This window comes from Perissodus microlepis, chromosome 18, assembly GCF_051167445.1.
Source record: "Perissodus microlepis isolate ML-2025 ecotype Zambia chromosome 18, ASM5116744v1, whole genome shotgun sequence".
Taxonomy (NCBI): domain Eukaryota; kingdom Metazoa; phylum Chordata; class Actinopteri; order Cichliformes; family Cichlidae; genus Perissodus; species Perissodus microlepis.
The window spans coordinates 19,265,873-19,290,191 of record NC_140478.1 but is presented as its reverse complement, the minus strand read 5'-3'; the positions used below and the strand labels follow the sequence as shown (position 1 = coordinate 19,290,191).

General features: G+C 41.1%; 1 protein-coding gene across 1 annotated transcript in view; it reads right to left on the bottom strand.

The window, feature by feature from the left end:
* The window catches only part of agap3 (ArfGAP with GTPase domain, ankyrin repeat and PH domain 3), a 76,638-nt gene extending 53,093 nt beyond the window's left edge, over window positions 1-23,545 (bottom strand). The window contains exons 1-7 of the mRNA XM_084911999.1: window positions 21,782-23,545; window positions 14,558-14,616; window positions 12,058-12,145; window positions 8,896-8,981; window positions 3,955-4,096; window positions 3,385-3,519; window positions 274-401 (exon numbers count right to left, since the gene is read on the bottom strand). Coding sequence (XP_084768125.1) covers window positions 274-401; window positions 3,385-3,519; window positions 3,955-4,096; window positions 8,896-8,981; window positions 12,058-12,145; window positions 14,558-14,616; window positions 21,782-23,378 — 2,235 coding nt within the window. The 5' untranslated portion in view covers window positions 23,379-23,545. The remainder of the gene's footprint in view (window positions 1-273; window positions 402-3,384; window positions 3,520-3,954; window positions 4,097-8,895; window positions 8,982-12,057; window positions 12,146-14,557; window positions 14,617-21,781) is intronic.
* Window positions 23,546-24,319: the final 774 nt, after the last annotated feature.

Below are 24,319 nucleotides of genomic sequence, written 5' to 3'. Positions count from 1 at the left end.
CTGGGGAGCGAGAGGGATTAACACGAACCGACAGAATCAGAGGAAAAGCAAGAGGAAAGAGGAGGAGAGAGGATAGTACAAAGAAAAAAGGAAAAGAAAAAACAACAACAGGGGAGACAGAACCAGGTCAATTTAGGAAAAATATAATGTGGACAAAATTACCCACTCACTAACAATACAACCAATCACCATGAGAAGAATTACATAAACTGGAGATTTTTTACATATTCACGTGGAGGATTTAAGTGTGGGCTGTGAATATCTGGATCTTACCTGGTTAATGTGAACAGAGGGGATCGATGCAGCGGGGACTGATGAGTGGCTGGGAGAGTTCGGGAGTGATTTGCATGGACCAATAGAGAGCTGCTGCTTTTTCCTCATGGCCACAACCTTCTGGGCAACTGCAGGCAAACACACAGCAATATACGGTCAACTAGTCCGGTCAGCCAACCTTGGGAGAGTTTTTAGGTATTTAGTGGGTTACACTGTGAGAATGTGAAACCCAGGATCACGTGTGATGATGTAGACTAGCTCAGTTGCTGAGCAACAGTGGGAAACCTCAACGAATTCTTAGACAGAGAATTCCCGTTCTTCAACGTCAGGTTTAACAGGTGGTCTCTGCGACAGTCCAGAATAAATATGCCATTTAAGCCATAAAATATAATGTTCATGGGAGTAAAAACAGAAATAAAATGAATTTTTATTATGTTTAACATTTATGGAGTTTAGGTTTTAGTAAAATACTTTAAGTTTTAGGGACATAACAGAACCAAAAGCCTCTTTCTGGACCCATAGCGCTCCCTTTTCAGCTTTTGTGTCAGCTGTTTCTGACACAAAAGGTTTTGTTTTAATTCAGTGGTTTTAGTTCAGATGTCTGTTAAGGTCACTGAACGAAACTGAGTGCCATCGAGGGAATGCGTCGGCTGATAGGTTGGTTACAATATTTACAACCAATCAGCACACGTCAGCGGCATCCTTGTGTTTTACAGACAAAAACTGACAAATAAAACTGACTGTTTTTATTTCGATTCAGACATCAAATCAAACACAAAAATATTATATTTATTAAAATTGAAGAACACTTTGGGGTTTTAGCTCAGTTCACTCACTATGAATCTCCTGAGACTCGAGCTCTTGTCTGAGATGCTTTTTTAAATTTCTCCCAGTTATTTAAGTAGTTGGACCTGATAAGTACAAAAACCAACTTCCTCTTTGAACAGGAAGCTGTTACTTCATTATAGATCCTCTTGTTATTAAACAAAAAAAAGAGTATGTCCTCATATGGGCACAATGGGTATCTTTTACAGCATAACACAATAAAGTCATTGCTCAACAGCATTAGAGCAAGAGATGTAGAAGTAGAAAAACTACATCAGGCATCTCACCTTGTGACTGCTGTAGATTTGGACTACAGCATCACAACATTCAGTCTTAATGCAATTCAAATGCCAGAAAAAGTCTTTGTAGAGTGCTAAAAGCAATGAAAGAAAACTAGCACTCCCAACTACGCACATTATCTAGACCTCCTCGGGCCATTTGTTTTCCAGGCAGGCAATAAGGAACATACATACATACTTGTGCATGTCTCCTGGGACAATAAGGTGCCTCTGTTACCAAGAAAAGTAATCATACAAAATGACACTTGCTTTTATTTTTTTCTGTCATTCATGGAGCTCTATAGTGTGATGTTAGCCAAATGGAACTATTGTCACAGCCTGATTGGCTATGCTGGTGGTGGCGTAAACCGTTAATTTGCTGCACACGCGACTGGGTGGAGCGCGAGGCGTCGAAGGAGGGAGGTGATGTTTGGGGCTGCGTGATGTGAATTAGCATTGAGGGAAGGGGAGATGATCTGAAGTCGTGCTGACAGCTGGGACCATAACGCCCGGCTGCCTGCTGCAGCATGGCAAATACAGAAAGAGGGTGCGAGTGATACTGGGCGACTTCTCCAGACAGCCAGCGCTCCCTTCATCTCTTTTAATTATTTCAAATTGAGCTTCAGGAAGCAATTAAGGCAGGGGGGGAAGACAACGTGCCTGCGCATCAACAGTCAGTTAAATGCAAAGTGAACACAGCGTTACATATTCAGATGTTTTCTGAAGGGATGACAGCCTTTCAAAGGAGCTGCCGCCCGAGGGGAAAATGTGCCAGAGTTGAAGCAGCCGAGTTTCCAAATAACAGTTTCATGACTTCAATTATGGATTCAGAGAAAAACTCAAGAGTTTCCAGAAACTTGAAAAAGAGACAATATACGAGATGGTGATTTTCCGCCATTTATGCCGAACTGAATGAAGTCCACATTTACATGCGAGCCTTGATCATGAATCTAACTTCCACAGTGACTAATTGCAGTACTGACAATCATATGTTACTGAATGTGAAATATTATAGTACTTTGCATGTAGCCTGAGGTAAAGAGAAACAGAGAAACAACTGTCATTATGGAAATTTCGACACAAATTCTTCTCGTCTTTACAAAGTTACATGGGAAAGCAAGGAAAATGTTGATCCAAGTTTATTGAGTTGATCCAACATTTTCCCATGTAAGGGAGGGGCATCACACCGTGGAGGCTGTGCATCAGGGGGAAACTGGCTGACATTGGTAGGCTGGCAGCTGGACCTTCCAGGCTATAAAAATGTGCTTATTCCCTCAAACCTACTGTTCCCTTCATTTTTTTTTTTGCACCTTTCAGCACCTCGACAGCAAACAGGACACTAATAACTAACACTAATAATGCCGACTTGTGAGTTTCAGCTTTATTAAGTTACATTTGTTTTGAGAAAAACTCTTCTGTGAATGCCCTCCCTGCCAGTTTGAGCCAGTTCCAGAGGGTGTAATATGAGGGTTACACTAATTACTAGGCTCATAGTTTTGCAAATACAAGTTAGACCAAATTGGACCGTGTTTCCTAAAATTGGAAGGAGGTGACAAGATTGCATATCTTAGTCGGATTCACACAAAATCCGGTATTTGAAAAACTGCAATTTAAATGTTTCTTCAAGAAACTGTCAAGAAATCCTAAGTGGAAGTCTGAGAGTGGAATTGAAATGAGGCTAATTTAAATGTTTTGCCTGCAATGGAACCTGGGAATAAGGCAATTTAGATGAAGGTCATTACAAACAGCAAAAATGTAAAATGCCTATCCAAAGTTTGCAACATTGTTCCTAAGCATATATCCTTACATTTGAAGAACTAGTTTATTCTAAAATTAGCAAATGCTGACAAGTGTTTGCTCTTTCGACTGACTGAAGCGTTGCAGGATAAACAACCTACTAAGTATATCGAACTAAAAGCGGGCTGTAAAATAAAACGTCATTACATTCAAGCTACGCTTTACACCTTCCTGTTTAACCTATCTGCACTTTTAAAACACCCCCTCTCACCGTCCTGGAAGACTCTCTCCACATTCAGGCCGTAGGTGGAGCAGGTCTCGTAGTACGTGCAGCGCTTCAGGTCATTTGACAACTTTCTGGCCCGTGAGTCATCAATCACTCTGGGGTTGGCAGCACTGATTGCATCTAGCAGAAGAGAGCAATAAGAAAAAAAGATGTGGATCAAACATTTAATTCCATGAATGAAGCTGGCAATACCCAGTGTCAACAGCTTTCACCGAAAAATAAACCCCACGGAGAAGTCCCGAATATATACTCGGAATCTGAAAGACGCCTACATACTTCCATATTTCCAAAACTGATGGGTACTGATGTGCAACAGTGTGCTTTGCTGGTGTGTTTTAATGATCTGTGGACAGCAACAGAAGTCCGCTTTGCACAAAAACAAATTGGCACTCAAACCACAAAAACAGTTTTGGTCTTTTCCTGACTTTTGTTGACATTAAGATATAAATTCAATATACCTCACTTATTAAAGAATAGTATATAACAGCTATAGTTTCATTATGTAAGAGGCAATAAAGAACATTTGTATATACATATCAGATGCAGGGCAAGCACCTTGTGTTCCAACGAGGACCATGGGGACCTCTGCTGTGTTCCTGTAGCTGGAAAGGCGCAAGAAGTAATTGTAGACCGTCTGGAAACTGATCTCATCCTCCAGGCTGAAAACGAAAACCACTGCATCCACCCAGGCAGCAAACTGAGGGCAGAGCAGAGGTAATGTGTTAAAGAAATAAAGCTACCACAAGAACATTTGCACAAATTAACGTTTGCATTATTATCGCTGATGCACTGACCACAAAAATATACTAATTTTTTTTATTTTAAAAGGGATAATGGGAGACAGGGATGGAAACCATTATTTGTTTTAGCTTTTATGAATACATTTTACCTTATAATAGGTTGCAGCACTTTTACTGTTATTGTACTTCATGTATATCTACACAAGGGGGCAGTGTAGCAACAATCTTAGGACACTGAAACATGTTTTTAGGCAAGATACCAGACCAAGGTGAACAGACTGAATGAATAATGATTACTACTGAATCCGTATCTGCTTTCTTTATCCCCACAGCTACCATAATACAGGGAAATGTGTATTTTCTGTGTCATCTCTATATATGTCAGAATTTCTGGATAGTTTATGATCCAACAGGGAGCAGAGCGAATCAATCTGATTCAACATCCACAGCAGGAAATAGGCTAAGCTGACTCCACAGTACTAGTAACGGTGACAATCAAGTGACAAACTATTCTCCTGTAATGCCCTCTTCTTTATTCAGCTTTTACGTTTGCCCAGACCCCCACAGGGACTGAATGGCAAATCGAGCTTCCAAACCACAACTGTGCTCAGCCTCCTGCGAGTGGGAACATAATGGAGGCCTTTAATTATGCCAGTAATTATACAGGCAGCTGACAACTGAGCTGCACTCATTTCTATTCCCTAATCTCGCCGAGCGTAATGCGAGCGTAATGCGAGTGTAAATCGGAGCTTTGCCAAGCCAGGCATCACTAGCCGCTAAAACAACTGCAGGGTAAATACACCGGAAACACTGAACCCCGTGAATGAAGCCACAAGCAAGTTTGTCTATATTCTCCGGGGCTGGTGGTTTTGATACTTGGGCCTTTAATTGAATCCGATTATTACATTTGAATCTTTTTAAATCCCTCATCAAATCTATGTAAGCTTAGCAACAGAAAATATCAATAACATTGCAGTTAGAAGAAAGACTCACGTGAGAGAGTTTATTTACTTTAAGGGTGCAAAGTAACTGAGTACATATTACTCAGTGTATAAAAAGATGTTGTGACTAGACAACTTGGGGCCAATAAGTATGACCTGTGAACATAAAAAGTCAATTAATTTGTTTCTGATCACCAGGCAAATGGGTCCTGTTTCATATAAAGCCTTCTACCTGCTAAATGTGCCCCTGTGTGTTTGTTGCTAACACTGCTCAACTGCTGTTTAGTGCTGGGCTGTTTAGTATACACTGGGCTTATCACAGATTATGCTTAAAACAGCTGCCTGCTGCAGCTGGAAACCATGCTGGTGAGAATGGGAAGAGTGAATCCTAATGTCTAAGAAGTGGGCAGTAGAACCAACGTTAAATCTGTGAGTTTGTAATTATGGGTGACCACAAAGCATGTATTAACTTTGTAACACCAAGTGTATCACATCTGACTAGAGATGGACCGATCCGATATTACGTATCGGTATCAGTCCGATACTGACCTAAATTACTGGATCGGATATCGGAGAAAAATAAAAAATGTAATCCGATCCATTAAATATCACGAAAGCACCTCACAAAACTTGCAACCATAACTCGCCTCAGAACGTTAGCACGTCTGAGCAGTATGCATCACGTGATAGAGCGGCTGTGGCATGCGGGACCTGTCGGTGGTCTGGATAGCATTTGGAGCTTCGCTAGCAACCCGGCATTTCATCGCCGACAAAGTTATCCCCGAGAGAAGTAAAGCAAGTGTGTAAGTCCATCTCTGAATGTTTGTAAAGCATTCCTGCGTTAAGCTTAACAAACGATATATGGAGCGACTGCCTCTTCTTGCTGCTACTTCAATCATGAAACTGCTTAATGATCAGCTGATCGGCTTTTCTGTCGCGAGTCCGTCTCTCTTGTTTGTTTTTGGCCCACTTTGCACCAGAAAGAGGAAACCAGTGGATAAACAACAGCAGCACGTTTAAGCTTGATAAGCTGTTGTTAGAATTTATTTAATATTACTTTCTACACCAGGATCTTTTTCTACATAGCTGACGCTGGTAACTGTGCAGGGGCGGATCTAGCAAAGTTTAGCCAGGGGGGCCGATAGGGCATGAACAGGGAAAAGGGGGCACAAAGACATACTTTTCTTTCTTATTCTCATTTAAAATGTATAGCTTTTAATAAATAATTATCTGACACCCAAAGTTTTAATTTGATGTAAAATGAATAGAAGTCCATTACTGTATATAGTAACTATTAAGTCTAATATATATACCCTAGTAAGCTATAGTACTTTTTCCTTTGGGAAGGTACCATCTGTGCAGTCTGCAATTTTGTTGAAGAAAGATGTTGAATCTATTTAATATTTCTTGAAAAATAATTGATTTCTGTGCATTTTTTTTCACACTGCATCAAATTAAGGTTGATTATGTCAATTAAGCATCATGAGGTGGAGCGTGAGGGGTGGTTCCCTATTTTTTATTTATTTATTTTTGTTGTTGCTGGGAGTTGGAACCCTATTAGTTAGGTTGCTTAATATTTACGCTAAGTACTCTTTAAAATACCAGAAAAGGGAGGATGGAGTAGGTTTAAGTTTACTAGATTGATCAGTATTGCTGAACTATGAAATATTTTTTTTTTTTGCATACAGGTATAACAGAATAGCTTTAGTGTAGTTGTTGTTTTAAACTTGAGTATGAACTTATACAAAATGCAGCAAGATATTTAAAAAAACAGTTTTGTTGATTAAAAATCACTATATCGGATTCATATCGGTATCGGCAGATATCCAAATTTATGATATCGGTATCGGACATAAAAAAAGTGGTATTGTGCCATCTCTACATCTGACACGTGTTTTTTAGACCTTTACATCAGTGTGATTTTTTTCTAACCCTAACCCCTTTTATATGTTGTTATTGGTTTAAGATAGGAGTGTCAAACAGAAATCCGGGGGCCAGAATCAGCCCAGTGAACACTTCAATCCCGTCCATTAGATGACTTTTGGAAGATGTTAAGTACATATGAAGTACAAATGTTAAGGAGGACATAAAGTTTGGACTTTTTATTATTCTGTTGTATTATTATTATTTAAAAATTAGTTAGATGGGTTAGCCAGAAGTTGGCCATCTCTGTGTGCAAATGTGGCATATCAGGGCACTTTAAGAAAGTCATCAAATTTCAAGCTAAAAAAATGGCCTTTATGGTATTTTTACTGCTGTCAAATGGAAAAAAAACATAAATAAGGGTTAACTTTACTTTTTTCCTTATCTCACTAAAATTTAAGGAATCTATATTTGTTCTTTGTCCATGTCATCAAACACTATGTTTCAAGCTTGTGTTGCTGGAAGCCCGACTTTGTACAGTAATGAGTGTGACGACCCCTGCCCCTTGTTTTCCCAACCCTTCCTTCATGTGCTCGAGAGCTTACGGTCGCTAGGCGACAAAAAGGTACCGTAGATGTCGTCACATTCCTCTGTGACCTCATGAGGAAGTCATCAGTTCAGATAAGTTTATAAGTAAAGCGCCGCCAGCTTTGAATGAGTCAAGCTCTTTGGACGTGTTCATTGGCCGGACATTACGTCATGAAACAGCAGTTTTTCAGTTACAAAAACAGGTGTCCCATGAGTGCCAATTAGCCAATCACTGCCATGGGCTGTAGTCAAGCGTTGTGCCACAACAGCGATATTAAATTTAAACGGCCAGTGCATGTTTGTTGTCGGCACCCCTGAGGCACAGCAGATAAACGAAGGAACAGGCTAAACTCACGGTTTATGCAGCTGTATAACAGTGTGGCGCCATTAGCATGCATCAAGGTGGACTTGAAATTAGGTTACATTCATGGGGTGGGGAGGGAGGGGGGCACATTAGTCTCTCATGATTGGTTATGGGAAACTGAATCCTCCCATCTATGGAAATCGGTCTGAGTAGAGCCTTGTAGGAGTGAAGGTGGAAACAGGGTGTAACAAGGAGACTTGTCAGATATCATGCTTTGCTGACACAAACAGTGCCAGTGATCACAGGCACTCCCATAATTAAGTGGATTTACTTATTCTACTTCAAGTATAAATAATAAAGTAGCATGACAATGTTCTTCTTACTTCTCTACTACATTTCTAACATCGTGCTTTACAAAGGAAAGCATTTTGATCATGATGATTGTTTGCCAGTGGTGCTAGTTTCCTTTTGCAAATGTACTCTTGGGGAAGGCTGGGGAAACCTGCAGTCAGCTAAGACTGAAGAAGTCATGCGGATGAGCGATGAAATGTTTCTCCCACCGAAAATGCTACGTCCAGATGAACAGAATACACTTTTTGGGGTTTCCTTACCTGGATGATTGATCAAGACATTGATGCTTCAGCTTCATAGTTTCTTAGACTGGATAAAGTATATAAATTGGAGACAGCCAATGTCACAAAGTCCTGCAGTAGCTCAAAATTGGGTCCTCCATGATTCACAAATAATCGAAGATAAGATTTTGATGGCTGCACTGTCATAACACGTGTCACAACATCACATTTTCTCCTAAAAATTAACCATAACTCTTCAGATTTCGCATACTAATAAGATAATTAGGCGTTGTTTCTTTGACCACAAAAATCATCTCGACTTGGCTTTTGCATCGATCCGTTGTTGCTTTTGTTAGAACACCCACAGAGTGCTGTCTGCTCCAAACAGTCCTGTAGAGAAGTAATGGTCTGTCTCTAAGCAGGCTCTGTCAGCTTGACAGTTTCTACCCAGCAGCTTTTGATTAAAGAGACCTTTTTAAGGATCCTACCTGCAATTCTGGAGGCCCCCCTTCATCTCTGATCAGAAGTAAGTAGCTCTGTCCATCCACCACAATTTCTTTCTTGAAACGTCCACCTAAAGGAAGAGATGTTTATTCCAAGAGTTTACTCCACAGCCAGTCAATTAATCAAAGTGTAAATTGTCTGTTAGAACGTAAACCAACCACCAGGGGGTTGTCAAAAAAAAGGAAAGACAGCAGACACATTTCACACCCACTGATAAGTTAAAAAAGAAGAAGAAGAAGAAGAGGAAAGCAATTGAAATGTATGGCTCTTAAAAGTTTGTTGATATGCATCTGAATTTAAGTGCAGCTTCTCAATTTAGACCTGCTGAACACGGTGTTGCCTGGATCACATGCTGACAGGAAACCAGGTCTCTCTGGAGCCAATTATGTGGGCGAGAAATTGCCATTTAGCGTGTCAAATGCACAGCTGCTGAGGGAACCAGTTCAGCGCCACTATCACTGCGCTTCCATGAGTCACGAAAAGGCCCGACTTTTGCTTCACAAACACTCTCCGGCTAATTGTAATAAATGATATCTTAAGACAAATAGACTTAATTTTAGAAAAGATGATAAAAGGATGGAAAGGAAGCAATGGGAGATAAACATCAGAATCCAGTAAATGTGTCGTGACTCCGAAACTGTTCTGCTTTAAGTCACATCCCAGAAAAATTGGTGGAAAGTTAAGAACGTAGCACCCATACTGCCTTGAGTTTCTCTCCCCTTTTCTTCATTTCTTTTGTAGCCCAAATAGATTTTCCTTGCCGTTAGCAAAGTTGGCTGCAGATAAAGACTACACCAATGGGAGAACCACGCTGTAAATTAGATTTTGCATATCATTTGAATGGTTCTCGATCCTGTGGAGATTAAAAACATTGAAATGAGAAAGTTGTGAGGCTAGAGATGTCCCTGGGAGTGAAAACGATGTCTCATGAATACAAAAAAATATGCCAAAAGCCATTTCAAAAAACTGAATAAGGCACACATTTAAAAAGGTCTACAAATGATCGTGAAATGTATCCCCCCCCCCCCCCCCCCCAAAAAAAGGAAAATTATGTTGAAGGCAGCAGATGTGTGCACCCCTGGAACGACTGAGTAAGAACAAGTTGGAAATCGTGTTGTTAAACCAGCCCACAGAACTAAAGATCACACATCAGAGGAGCTGTAAGTGGGCGGGGCCCCAGATTTTTTTCTTTTTAATAGTCGGACACTATTCCTGTGTCAGCGTGCAGTACATATCCACTTGAGCCACACTTCCACGCTTTTAAGTCGATTTTAGCCCGCTCTGCAAATCGGGGATTCTCCTTTTGCACGGGCTCTCAAAGCCTGCTGGATGCTGGTTGCATAACATGCAGAGAGAGAGAGAGAGATTCATAAACCACCAGTCAGCTTTTTATTTATTTATATTTTTCTACTGAAGTCAAAGCGCTTTGCAGATTCCGACAAAGCACTGAGAAACTATGCGTCTGTATGTGTGAATGCTGATTGCATCAGAGCAAACCAAAGATTTATCAGAGAAAAGGGTTTGCATGGAAGCTGGCAACATGTTCGTACTCCAGAATGGATTATGGAGGAGACTCTCAGAAACCAGTATCTGTAATGAAAGCATACGGCTCTGGAGAAAACATGGATGGAAATTCAAAGTAAACATCTCAGTTACATAATCATCCAGAATGTCGTCGTCTCTATTTAGAGCCTGAATAAGCCAATGCTGTGAATAAATGAGGCAGACTACCTCACTCTCTCTTCCTGGCGTGATGAAGACTAATTATGAATAATGTGAATTTGTGCTCAACGTCTCATAAAGGAGAAAAAAAACAGGCGAGTGATAACGTTGCACACACAGCCTACAGAGAGACGGTGAGTTGGTAGGCATGGTTAACACGCAGTAAGCATACTCTGCTTACACGGAGGCTTAGACCTTGACACAGAGCCACAATCCAACGGAGCTCCATCCGGCGTTGCCATAGTAACACACCCCAGTACCTTTTTTCAGATATCATAGCAAAAGCCCAGGAACAAAACAGTGAAGAAAAAGCCACGGATGAACCTTCCCTCTGCTGGGTGAAGCTTCTCTGCAATGTTAATAGTCAGTCTGGAGTGAAGCCAGTGTTGAAGCGCAAGAAACAATGAGGTGCCCGGTGTTCGCCAGACAGGTACGTCGTATCAGAGCAACGATGTGAAGGGACACGGACATATATGAACCGATACATTTCCCTGATTAAAGCAACAAGGGTCGATCTGGGGTTTTTTTCCTCCCCCAGCATTTCAACCATTGATTTCTCAAGGACTAATTAAGCTATGAGGATTTTTTTCCTTCTCCCATGGTGCAGCAAAATGCCAGAAACTAATTATGCGCTTCATGTCTCATCCTCACTATAATTACACTAAAATGAAACACTGCAAACCCCTCAAAGATCATCAGTTAACTCTGGGTTTGCCAACATCTTGCTGGAATTTGTAGAGGACGCAGTCTTCAGGCCAGAGGGGGGCATTCTTGGTTTATGTGTGTGTGTGTGTGTGTGTGTGTATATATATATATATATATATATATATATATATATATATATATATATATATATATATATATAAAAAAGGATTCCTTTCATATCAAGTGCTTTAAATGTGTAAAAAGCACCTGATTGTGACAAAAACCTTCATTTACAGTGCCACTTTTACTTGCATGTTTTAGTAATGAGCTTCAAATTACTAGAAATGTTACATTTTGTCATTTTCCCACCATTTTCAGTGAAGGGAGAAATAGAACTGAGCCAGTTATCAATCTCGCCATTTGGAAGCTTAACAAAATCCAAAACAAAACAGTTTAATGGAAGTTAATTATAAAAATACGCACAGAAGCGGCAAAAACCCCCCCAAAAAACAGTGCTGTTCTTCATTATTTAAATATCCTATTACACTCCTCCAAATATGGTCACCCAACCGTCCCATCCTAACAGAAAGCTGACAAAACCAGCTTTTCACACATCGTCAACAATGTAATACATATGACAGGCTGCGGCAGCCGAGGCGCTGAGGTCAAAAGAGCCACGGTAAACATGCTGCATTAAATCTGCAATGCTCTGATCTTTGTGCTGGGTGTCATGTTTGTAATCCACCTCCTGACCCACGCTTTCTTCAGCAGGCTCTTACCTTCAGGCGATTCCTCTTGCACATATGTCCCTGTCAAATATCGATGAACCAAGGCAGACTTCCCGCTGGACAGGTTTCCCACAATCCCCTGCAAGTCCAAGAGCAAAAAGCTATGAGATGATGTACAGGTTCAAGTGACCTGACAGAGAAAAAGAAAAAAAATCCTACCACAAAGGCACTGAAATTGCATAAGTCGTGCTGTTTTGAGTTTTATTTTTTTATATTTTCTTTCCAAAAAACTGAAGCTTCAACCTCAATCATAAAGGCTTTGCAAGTTTTCAGCCCAGTGTGTGCAAATTGTGTGTGGCAAAAAGGAAAACACTGCATCAAGGTCAATAATATCAGAAATAAAACCATCTCCACATCTTATTTAATTCCTAATCTTTAGTTATGCTGCTAAGTCTTAAATCCTAGCTGCATGAGTCACTGAAGTTTTAGAGATTATTCTTTCTACAGAGACGTACCATCAGAACTCAACTGAAAAATCAAAGACTGACGTTCTGGGGATTTTTATTGTGCATATATTTCAATGTGTGTGCATTTAAGAAGATAAGTAAAAAAGAAGAAGTGCTGCATTTAAGGCATCTTTGAAAAGACTAACTCATTTTTTTTCACCAGTATGCAAGTTTCTTATTCAAAAAATGAAAAATGTAGTTTTGTGGGTGTGATTTTTCTATTATTATTTTTTTTACTCTTAAAATTGGTCAAGGTGTAATTATTTGAAAAAGTAATGAAACTTTCACACTAAACCTAAAGGTGACTCCATTTTTTAGCTTCTCTGCTAAGTAGATTTTTATTACACACTGGCCTGAAGTGAAAACAAGTGTTGGCTAGGTGGAAGAAAATCAAATTAAAAACTTTAGAAGATAGTAGGCAGTAAAAGAAACTCCATATGGTTTGTGTTCAAGGGGGTAAAGGTCCCTTTCGTAGGCCATGCGAGTTTGAAATATTGTCCAAGTGCCTCTGATTTACACCTGACTTTGGTTGTAGTCTGTCCTGTTCTACCTCTCCCTGCCGTCTAGACCAGACCAAACTGCAGTGCCTTCGGGGTGATGCATGGCTGAGGGTGGGCTGACGATGCCAGCATGTCTGGGAAGAACAAAGACTGCAACATGCCTCATCTCCTCCCTCTCCAGCTCCTCCTCTACCCACCATCGCCCTCTCCTTCCACAGATCATTAGTGGGTGTTAAAGCAGGTATGGTTCTAATTATAGGGACGTTTGAGGCACAAGAGAAAAGGTGTGTTCAAGGTCTTTTCCTAGCCTAGCTTCTTTATAACTGAAGTATGTATATCATGAGGTACCCAGAAGAATAAGCTATGAATAAATTCAAAGTTAGCAAAAAGTTGTGGTGCTGTAAAAGCTATGAGTCAAAAAAAAGGCTTTGAATGTGCCACAGAACCAGCGTTCTCCTGCTGTTTAACTGCTGGGCTTTGTGACCCACTGGTATATAGGATTCATGATCTCGAAATGCTGTATCAGCATTATGCTACTACAGAAACTTCACTCTTCTTTGTAGACGTTTAGCTCTGATGTGAGATGATCAAAAGATGGCAATAAAACAGGATTTAACCACAGTCAAGTCACCAGCACGAAATCAACAGTACCAGAGTACAGCTCACTGTTGCGGCAGAAAAAAATTAGAGGTTTTCTCACATGGTTTTAATCGTTTTAATTCATCTACAGGAATTGTTTTGACCCCTATTATTGTGGTATCAAAGAGGAAGAAAGCAAAACCTGCTTTTTTCCCCCTATCGTTTTTAAAAGCTTCTGAGAGTTGTAACCAACTTCCTTTCAGCACGACCTTGTCGCTGCACGGTAACTCTGTGAAAGTTTTGAAAAGAATGATTACTATTTTTGCGACACTTAATTTAGTCTTACCGGGTCCATTTAACAAACCCCCGCATGGAAGCTGCCAATTAACACCTTAGAAACATAAAAAGCAACAGACGCATTTAAAAGTGTTTGAAGCCAATAAAGGAACTTTGTCTTTGTGCTCGCTGTGAATCCCCCCATTGAAGTTTCCCCTTCTTCGAGGTGCCACAACAATGAATTCACCTAACACTGAAAATATTATATCCACTGGGAGAACGGCAGAGCGGAGCCTTTCAAGGCTGCTAGTCTTTATGTGGGGAAGGCATTAAATCATGTGAGGATGTTAGTAGTGCATTTGGCAGAGGCTGTGCGTGTGCTTCACTGGCGGGTGGGAGCGGACCCAGGATGTGTCACCGGCCTAGCCCAAAACTGTCACTCATCCTGTGTCCTGCTGCAAAACCACCCTGTATCGCCATGCCAACGCATCTCATTAAAAATCACCCACTATGTGCCAGGGAAAAAGTCCAGCCAATTTCTCAAATGTTCCCTCTCATGTGAAATGCAAAACTAGTATTACATGGAGAGAACATGCTTTCCCACTGACATTTAAATCTGTTAGTAAGATGAAACCTCTGAGGGCAAATTAACACCAGGATTGTCAAAAACAACAAAAAAAAGTTACTCACCACTTTCAGCTCCGGCACTGATCGACTCAATGTCCATTCCTGGCTGTTGACAAAAGAGTCTAAAAAGAAAAAGACAAATGAAGACGTAAATGACAAACACAAAAAGTACTAAGCGATAATATGCGTTCTGTTCTATTTGACCCCCAGCTATAATATGCCACCGACAGCTTTTGCTAGCGGCTGAATTTAAAGAGTCTGCAATAAGTTTTATGCTGAATGCTCCACCAGTCGCATCAAGCATTTCGACTTACACAGCAGTCAATTACAGTAAAACATTTTTAAAGGAATTGTGGGGTTGTTGCCCTTTTTAAAAAAAAGATTTCCTGCACACATGTTAACCAGAACCACTGAATCAAAGTTTTATGGCAGATAGATAGAGCCAACTTTAGTGAAAAAGTTGTGTAGTTATGAATATATAGCCATTTGGCCTGTCGTGTTCTAATGTTTGTCCTTTTATTTTTACCTTTTCTCCTATTTTCCCCCCATTGTTCTTTTATCTTTCTTTAATTTCCCCCCCCCTTCTTCTCTTTACCACTTCAACCCCTCCCTGCTTGTCAGCTTTGGCATTGCTAAATTACACATATCCTATGTGAATAATAATAAAAAATATATGAATTATTAAAACATTATTTATAGAGTTTAGGCAAACCAAATCTGTTTGGCAAACAGTGCATTCGGATCATAATTCTGATATTAAAAGCTGTTGGACAAGACAGTTAAAAAAAAAAAAAAAACAACTTTAAAAACGTAGAATTTTTTTAAAAAAAAGTAAAAAGAAAAAGATACAGTCATGCTGTGTTCTTGACTGGTGACCAATAGGACAGCCTCACATATGTCTGATTATGCATGTGCAACATGTGCACAGCAGCACAGGCTAATAGTTGCTCACAGCCATTACTGAGCTCCGAGGAAGACACAAAGTTGGCCAAAGTAAACCATGGAGGAACCGCCATGAAATGTTTAAACCTAATGAGACACTTAAATCACCCTCACCCAGCTGAACATGGACATTTTAAAGAGGCTAATAAAGGAAGAGTGGCTAAAGCTAAAGCTATCCAGAGCTCAGTATCTCCAGACTCGGTATGAGCAAGGGCTCAAGGCAGGAACAGAAAAAAAATTGTTTAGCGAAGTAAAAAAAAAGAGCAAAGGGTCCACGTGCAGCTATCTGATGACGTTATAAACATTATTATTATATTATTTATGTAACTTGCATTTGTGTTGATATATAAATCTGATAAACCTGCTTTTGTTTGGTAGGGTAAAATATGTCAAGTAAAGGCGAATGTATAGAAACCCATTTTAGCTAATTATCTGTAGCTTTATTCTCAGTTCTTTCAGTGAGAGTCTATCATGTCCAGTTTGTGGGAAATTAAGAAACGTAATAATTTATTTTAGTGTAAAAATATCCCGCATTGAAAAAAAAGTTGATTTTTTGTATAAGCTGTCCCTTATAGAGCTTAGAAAACTGGAATAATCAAAAATAAAATTAAATAAATAACTAAATGAATAAATCAGTAGCACCTCACTTCGAAAAATAAATAAATAAATAAGAAATAAAAATCAGCCAAGAAAATTACAATCAGTCCATCTGTGATAATAATTTGCATAACTAGGATTTTTTTTATAATCCTCCAGAAACATATCTGCATATGAATGAGCTGAATTCGAACCTTCTAGTGCTGGAAGCTTTCTGGTTTCAGTCTATAGTCCGCTCCTAGTTCAAATTCAATCGACCAATCAAATCTAAGCAGGCCTTAGCTGCATGCAGGTCCCCTCAAAAGTGGAACCCCGTTTACTGAAATGCAATCTTAAATTCATCAGCTAACATCTGAAGACGAATTAACTTTTTAAAAGGTTTATCTGCATTTGTAAACATCACAAAATACCTTGGACCAGGTATCTGCTGGTTACAACGGATACCTGGAAAAACTGTTCCCTGCATTTAGAGTATAAGGAATCTTAAGGTGCCATTTTTTCAGGCGTAGTTCAATGATAGAAGCACTTTGATTAAAGCAACTTAAACCAAAAACTAACAGCGATATTAGACGAAGCCCCAAGAGCGACTACCCTGCTTGTCAGCTAATGTCAGCTGGCTCCAGCCCCCAGATCCTGATTTGAATAACTGGTTAAGAAAATGCATGGATGGATGGATCGATCCCCACAGATTTTCAATCTGTCCGACTCTTCTGTTTTCTCTAGATTTGTTTATTTGTTTACAACACAAGTGTGAAGAAGTAATTGCAACGGACCTGTAGTTAATGCAGTCTGTGAAGGCCATTTCAATGTACAGCCCAATCTTAGGAAGGGATTTTGCTAATCTGTTTTAAAAGGCAGTTATTATCAGGCTTGATTCAGCATGGTAGGTTTACCAGTGACATTTGGAGACATTGACTAGATAATAAAGCTCTGAAAAAGGGCAGAACACTATAAAGGACAATGCGAACCCTCAGAACTAAAAACACAAATGACAGCTCCACAAGCTGTGCCCATTTCCCACAGAAATGGAGTACAGCTATGTGTCATAACATCTATTAGAACAAAGACCACCTTCCTGTTTCGGATCAAGGCTTTCTGAACCTCCCAAATAAGATACCATCTCTAATACAGGAGCCTACATGCCGCCTTGCACAGGTAACCCCCTCCACATCTCTAAACCATAACAATTAAACTACTCATACACCATCATTACACAGCTATGGCGGTTTTTCTTTTTGCTGCAGGCGATGCCAATATGAAAAGACACAAAGCATAAACAGTAAGGACCCCGGTGTCATTATAGGACATGTTTCAGGTTTTTTTTTCCCAAAATGTATGCTAAAAGCATAAATGACTCATAGACGGGGAGACATGAGCCAAAAATTCCCCTTGACTTGTCCATTAAAAAAACCCCACAAAAACAAAAATCAGTTAAAATCTTGACTTTTTCTCCAATCCATTTACAAAGAGCGTCACTCTGCTGTGGATGTCTCACTTGTTGTGGGAGAGGAGAGTGCATCCCGAACACAGGGGCCTTTCACCAACCATTGTTTGGAGCAGAGGAGTCTTTAAACAGCATGCCTCCAGTTAAGCCCTCTCAGTGTGGGTTTGACATGTCAGAACATGAGCGGAGACATCCAAACTGCCTCAGTTTTTAAGTGCAGGAAACTCAATGCAGGTCACGGCTCTCTGAGGCGATCTCCGATAAGGCTGCCGCCCCATTTTATTACAGTTCCTGTTTCTTGTTATTGAAAGGTCAACCAGCGGTAATACTCAAAAATAGCAATTACATGAACCCATCTTAAGGTGCCAGTCTTTCAGGCTTTGTTAACAGCTCACCCAAAATCAAACTTTTTGTATGTTCCTCTGGGCTGCATTGCTATTTATCTGACTAGATTGTGAGTCATTTATACTGGCTGTAGTAATATCTGCTTTCTCTTGAATATAATGGAACTCAATGTAGCTTTTTTTGTTGTACTTAAAGTGCCAACAAATATGTTTTTGCCAAACGTGGTATCATGACCTTGTTACTAGAATGGTCCGGCACTTTCATATAGGAACTATTTTCTTTCTACTGTCTCATCACAGCTCATCTAACGTTTGCATCCTGTTACTGTATCATTAGCACAAGCCTGCCATCATGGGTACATAGATGCTTTCATCAGTACAGTAATATAATTAGCAAGTAGTTCCTAGATTGTCCCTTTAATGAAGAACTGGTTATTAGTGAAATAAAGCAGAATGAATAAAGAATAATATTTGATAAATGAAGCCCCCACAAAAACATGATTTTCAGATTTTAAACAAGGAGTATTTTAAACTCAACCCAACTAACGTGTAGCCATGAAGGGAAATTTTGGGTCATCGCAGGTCAATGCAGAAATTGTGTTGTTGGCCACTGACAATCGCTTCATCTCTGGAGCACCGCATTGACTACCAGAAAACAGCACCACTTATTCTTTCACAGACAATAATAACAACAAAAGGAAGCAATAGAAAATGAGTGCCTTTCACTAAAATAATATTGAAATCAAGAACACAACAAAGAAACAGCATCATGGTGAAGATGCCTGAAATTTGCCATCCCGAGAGAGATAAAGTGGAACCGAACTGTTCCCCCACTAAAAGAAAAACCCCTAATTGAATCCATGTGGTCAGCATTACGTCATTCTTTAAATATGACCATCCCCATATCGCTGTGTCCCAGAATGCCTATGGAAACAAGGGAGCCCCGGGAGTTGCGATGCCTACACAGGACACCAGTGTCTTTGTCTCTGTGAGGGTAAAACTGTTGGCAGCATGTTTGTCAGGTCTTTCACTTCGCTGCTCACGTCTGCTCAGATAAAAATGACCACTCAGTCTGAGGGTAGCGAAGCACAAGTGAAGCCCCGACTTATTCCATGAGAAAAGAAAATCGAATGTGTGCGTATGCACATGCATGCATGCGTGCCAATGTGCAGTGAATCTGAAGTGGTTTTTTGGGGAACGAGAGAGGATAACCTTGAGATCTAAACTTCCACTCTTACTCTGACCAACTTTCCAACCATACTTTCCTTCCGTCATGAATTACAGAGTGAGAATTTAGCTAGCAATTAGTGTTTCTACTCTGATGATTCACCAACTGACATTCCCTGTCTGGCTACTTTTATCATGCATGTCATGACAAAAACGGTCCTGCAGCATCTTCCTTTTTTCTGTAGCTCTACAAAAAAAAAAAAGAAAAAGAAATTACAGAAAAAAACAAGCATAAGAGCTCTTACTTCTCTTCTGCTGAGCTCCCAAGCACACGCCAGTCATTTCCATCAAATTAGGTAAGTGACAAACACAGTCACCAGAGAACAAGGTGAAAATCTTTACCCCGAGCTCATCTAATGCAACCTGGATGGTCTGGCCTACTTAAAGCTCCCACTTCCCTTTAAAATAAATTGGACATCCCGATTCACATTTAACACAAGATTTGCAAATTGGGTTTTCAAGAAGTCTTGCAGTGGAATGCCCAGGCTGACGGACTCAGTTTGTCAAATTAAGAAGGGAATGTGCCAGAGGTTATCTTTGCAGCTACAAAAAGGAATAATAAAAAAAGAACAAAAACCAAAGGAATCAGTCATGCATGAATGAAACTGCAAGCAAAGTTAGAGAAGATCCACAAATTGCAGCTTTTTTGGCAAATGGTTGGTAGACCTCTTGGTGAAACAGCAGGATCCTGCTTCAAATGAGCCACAGTTCTGAAAAACACAATGTACTGGAGCTGAGATTTGCAGTGGCAGCTGCTCATATACAAGTTACATTCAGTTATTAACAGATTTCCCTCTGCTCCTAACCAGACTGTCTGCGATTCAGTGGTTTTTCAATATCTTGCCGTCTCCCCATGTGTCCTGCTGCAGCTGAGAGGGCATTATCGCAGTGTCACTGTTTATTCAACTTCCCCTGAAAGTGTATTTATCTTGAACATAGCTACCTGCTGGGGACTCAACTACACCTGCTGATATGAACGCCAAAAACAAAAGCATTTTTTTCTAATTATTTTTCACTCTGCAGATTTTAACGTAAGGCCCACTCCATCTGAAAGGTAAAGCACATACAGGAAGCACCACATGAATTAATATCGAAGGAGGCAAAGTGAAAGGGAAACAAAGGGAATTCCATCCTCATGAATATATTTTGTGTCAGATTTAAGATAAATGAGTCTGGATTTCACCTTCGTGGGGGGGATTTTCTTCTCTAAAAGGTAACTCCAAAAAATACCCATCACTGAGTGTTTTCCTGTCTGCAAGCTACATTGACAGGTTAGAGTACAGGTTACTGTAGAGTTCTATCTGCAGCACCACTGCAGTATTTCAACCTCTGCTACACATGTGCACCGTTGACCACCTACACTGCTTCTCCGACTCAAAGGACCCCAGAGACCACCCCCCACTCCCCATTTCAGCACACAGTTCACTGGCCACTCCTGGATCCAACAGGATGGCTTTGTTTACTCGACAGGTGGGGGTGGGGACACCTCAAACTCGTCCCCCTGTTAAACTCCCTTCCTCCACCCAAACGTCATACACACACTCAAGTACAGCCTGAGTGTATGCAAGCGTTCAGTCACAGAAGAGTTGGGCTTTGGCTTTTCTGGATTTAATTTACTTTAAGACCAACAGTTAGGCAGGTAGCAACAAGCGCAGAGTCCCGCCCAGGGCATTGAACACCCAGCTTAACTCAAGCTGATCGGCACACCTACATTCCTGAAGCTTGACTGACTGACTGACTGCAGTGGAAGAAATGCACAGAATACCACTTGACTCTGGAAAACAAATCAATAGGTATCCTTGGTAACGTGTCATGGGAGAATACAAACAGACAAGAGATTAACAAGTCTGACCTCAGCCCCTTCATGAGTCTCAAATTAACATGAAAATTAAAACAAAAGAAATGTTTTGCTGGTTCAAAAGTTGCGAATATATGCATGACATGTGCAACTTGACATCGGGGGAAGTTATTAGGTTGTCACAGACGACTAATTAGGTCTCTTTGAAAAGGTGTGAAATTGGAGCTTGACGCACAAAACGCAGCAAATCACAGCCATTAATTCAGATAGTTACAAATATTTGCCTCCCTGCCTGCTCTTCCAGGCAACTGGACAAACACACTTCACTGTCAGAGTTAACCTTTAAACACAGCGCTTAAGTCGTTTGCTCCTCTCCCCATCATTACAGTATGTAAGCCCTCTTAATTTAGCATTGCGAGACTGCCAAATGCATCCCCATTACAGCCACTAACTGCTTTAATGCTACTTCTTTAAGCTGCGTCTCTGAGAGACCAATAAGCAGGCCTGGGTCAGGATAACACAGAGATAGCACGGGGACTGTGTTATGCCACAGCCGCCCCTCTGTAAAACAAACTGTTATCATGTGTTCTTTTCAGTCACTGGTGATTTCACTTCACCTACTTTTTGACTGAACTACAAAAACCTCAAAAAAGGCAAAGTAATTGCTGTGCATGTGCACACGAACTGAGGTTCACACATGAAAAACACTGGAGAAATAAAATACCCAAAATAGAAATTCCAAAAGGACTCTTTGGACTTTTTTTGAATGCCATCCAAACTCACAATTCCCCCACATGTTTTTCATTTGCTTGTCCTAAAAAAAAGTGCACTTCCTTATTTCTCTCGAGCTGTAACTTTCTGTGCAGTGAGCAAGAGGGGGTATATAAAATGGAGCACTGAGCTGAGAAATAAATCAGCAGTCTTGCAGGTCTTACCTTGACCTTTGTGGGAGTCAATGCCTGCCAGAGTCTCTATGGTGACAGGCTGTGACTTATTATTCCCAGTCTGGGGATATTGACCACTGTCTTTGCTTTGGGACTGCTGAATTTCACTTTTGCCACTGCTTGGCTGGTCTTTCCTCCTGAAACGGTTTGCTATGAGCTGCCATATACTTTGTTCTTCCTGAACTGGTTTGGAAGTCAGTTTTGGTGGATGGAGGGGTACCTCCATTACCTTGACCTTCCCCCTGCTGTGATACTGAATGTACTGCATGCCTCCTTCTTCCGTCTGATCACTGGAAGTTGAAATCTTTCTTCCTGTGAGGTACGAGAAGGGTTGAGGAGGCATCGTTGCCTCTTCAGCAGTACTTTTAGTCTGAGAGTACTCCTTTGACTCTACCCCAGGACCCAAATCCCTAGGACGAGTCCTCCTGATTCGCAGACTAAAACTCCGTCTTAAAGAGCTCAGTGTACTTCTTGAAGTATCAGATTTGTTGTTTTTGGGGGAAATTTTTGCATCTTTGTCATTTTGCTTTTCCTTGTTCTTCTCTTGAGAGGTTTTGCCAAACAGTTTCCATCGTAAGCCTCCTTTAAAAAATCCCTCTCCTTCGCCACCTCTGTGGCTGCCACTCCTCTCGCTGTTTATCTCATCATCAGAGCCCCTCTTTTTTAGTTCCAGTACTGTCATACTGACGGGCCTGGGCTTCCAGCTCCTCTGGCGGACCCTAAGGTTCACCTCTGCAGGGCCCGATGGCCGTTGAGCCACAACAGGATTGAGGCCATCCACTGCTCTTAGCTCATCCTTCCTGCTCCTGTGCTGGTGGCTGTCTAAACTTCCTGTCCATTTGCAGGATTCCTGGGCTTGGGGCTCTGGCAGAACTGCGACTGCGCCTGGAAGCATGCAAACGCTCCTGGGCCTTAGCAGCCGCCGTTCTTGTTCGGGCTGACGATCTCTTTGGACCTTGACCGGACCGTCATACATGCTCATCGTCCTTCTGCCGAGCAGGGCTTCATCCTGATGTGACCTTCGTAGCAGGGCCCAAGGCAGAGACCTTCTTCCTGGTGCACTGTCATGATTCCCATGAACAAGTCCTTTAGCCTGGATGGTGGCAGAGCACGATGTTGAGCTCTGAATGAGCTGCTCCTTGGCGTCTGGTTGAGCTGTTAGCTCTACCACGTCTCTGTGTTGTTGTAAGGAGTTTCCTGTGTATTTTGAAGGTGGTTTAAAAAACTTGTCTGTCTTCATTTTTCCCGCAATCACCTCCTCCAACTCCTCCTCATCCTCCTCCACCACTACCTCCTCTCTATGCCTCCCGGCGCTACTGAGGGAGAGCCACCTGCTGAGCTCGTGCTGTGCCTTGCCCAACCTCGGGCTTTTCTCCATTTGGACTATACAAGTCATTTCTCCATTTGGCTGACAATTCCCAACCAGGGTGTGAGTGACCTGGCCCATTTCCAGCTCTGACACCGGTGCATCTGTATGTGTTTCTTTCAAGATTACAGAGACTTGGTATACAGTTATCTCCTGCTGCTGCTGTTCTATAGCTGTACTCCTTGGGGTCACATCCACGTTCCCACTGCTAAGGAAAAGCATCACACTTCATTCAGACCGATTCACACAATCATCCTCATCAACACACTGAAACCAGTGTGTTACATTCTGCCAGAGAGTTGAGATTCAGCTCATGAAGTCCTTCATTTGAAGACTAAATTCCTCTGCCAGGTATAATCTTTCACCTTTGACATGAGGAAAGAAAAAAAAAAAACAACTTCAAACAAGTTAGTTCAAAGCCTCGCTGCCACCTGCATCCTCTGGCTCCTTTCCTCAGCAGAATCAAACAGGCATTTAGATGGTAGCTGCTTTTTGCTCCGCTCTATTCTACCTGTCTCGAGCAAGTAGATGCACAGAAGAAAAACAAAACTTTAACTGCTGATTTTGCAACAAAGGCATATCTGACACAAAAGTTACAGCTCAAAAAAACTGAATCATCCTTCTTCTTTGGCAAGTTGCAAACTGCGAGCAATCCCTGTTGTTGGCGGTGCAGAGAAACCCCTTAATCTCTGAGCTCTTGCCATGTAGAGCATGAGGGAGTGTGTCTCTGTTTGAACTTTCAGCTGCCTTCCAACCCCCGGGACACATGGAAAACAAGGAGTGGATCCCAAGGACACTGAACACGCCCTCATGATTTCACCAGAGTTGCTAACAGCCCCCGGAGGCATAAACAGACAAAAGTGAACACACAGGATCGAGATAAGACTCTGCTGATTACACACTGATATATACAGACTACAAGCCACAAGAAACAGCCATAAGTGGGCATTTTACTTGGGTTGACCAATGGTAGAAGAAAAGAATAAACTATAAACTTTCTCGTATTTATTTAGACACTTGACTGATTCACCTAAACACATCAGCTTTGGGGATACGCTGCTTAGGTTTTAAACACTTTTACAGGGACGCAGAAGTCAAAATGTCTCCCTCGCTCCAGGATCTATGAGAATACTAATGCAGCACGGCCACGGAGTAACATGGGA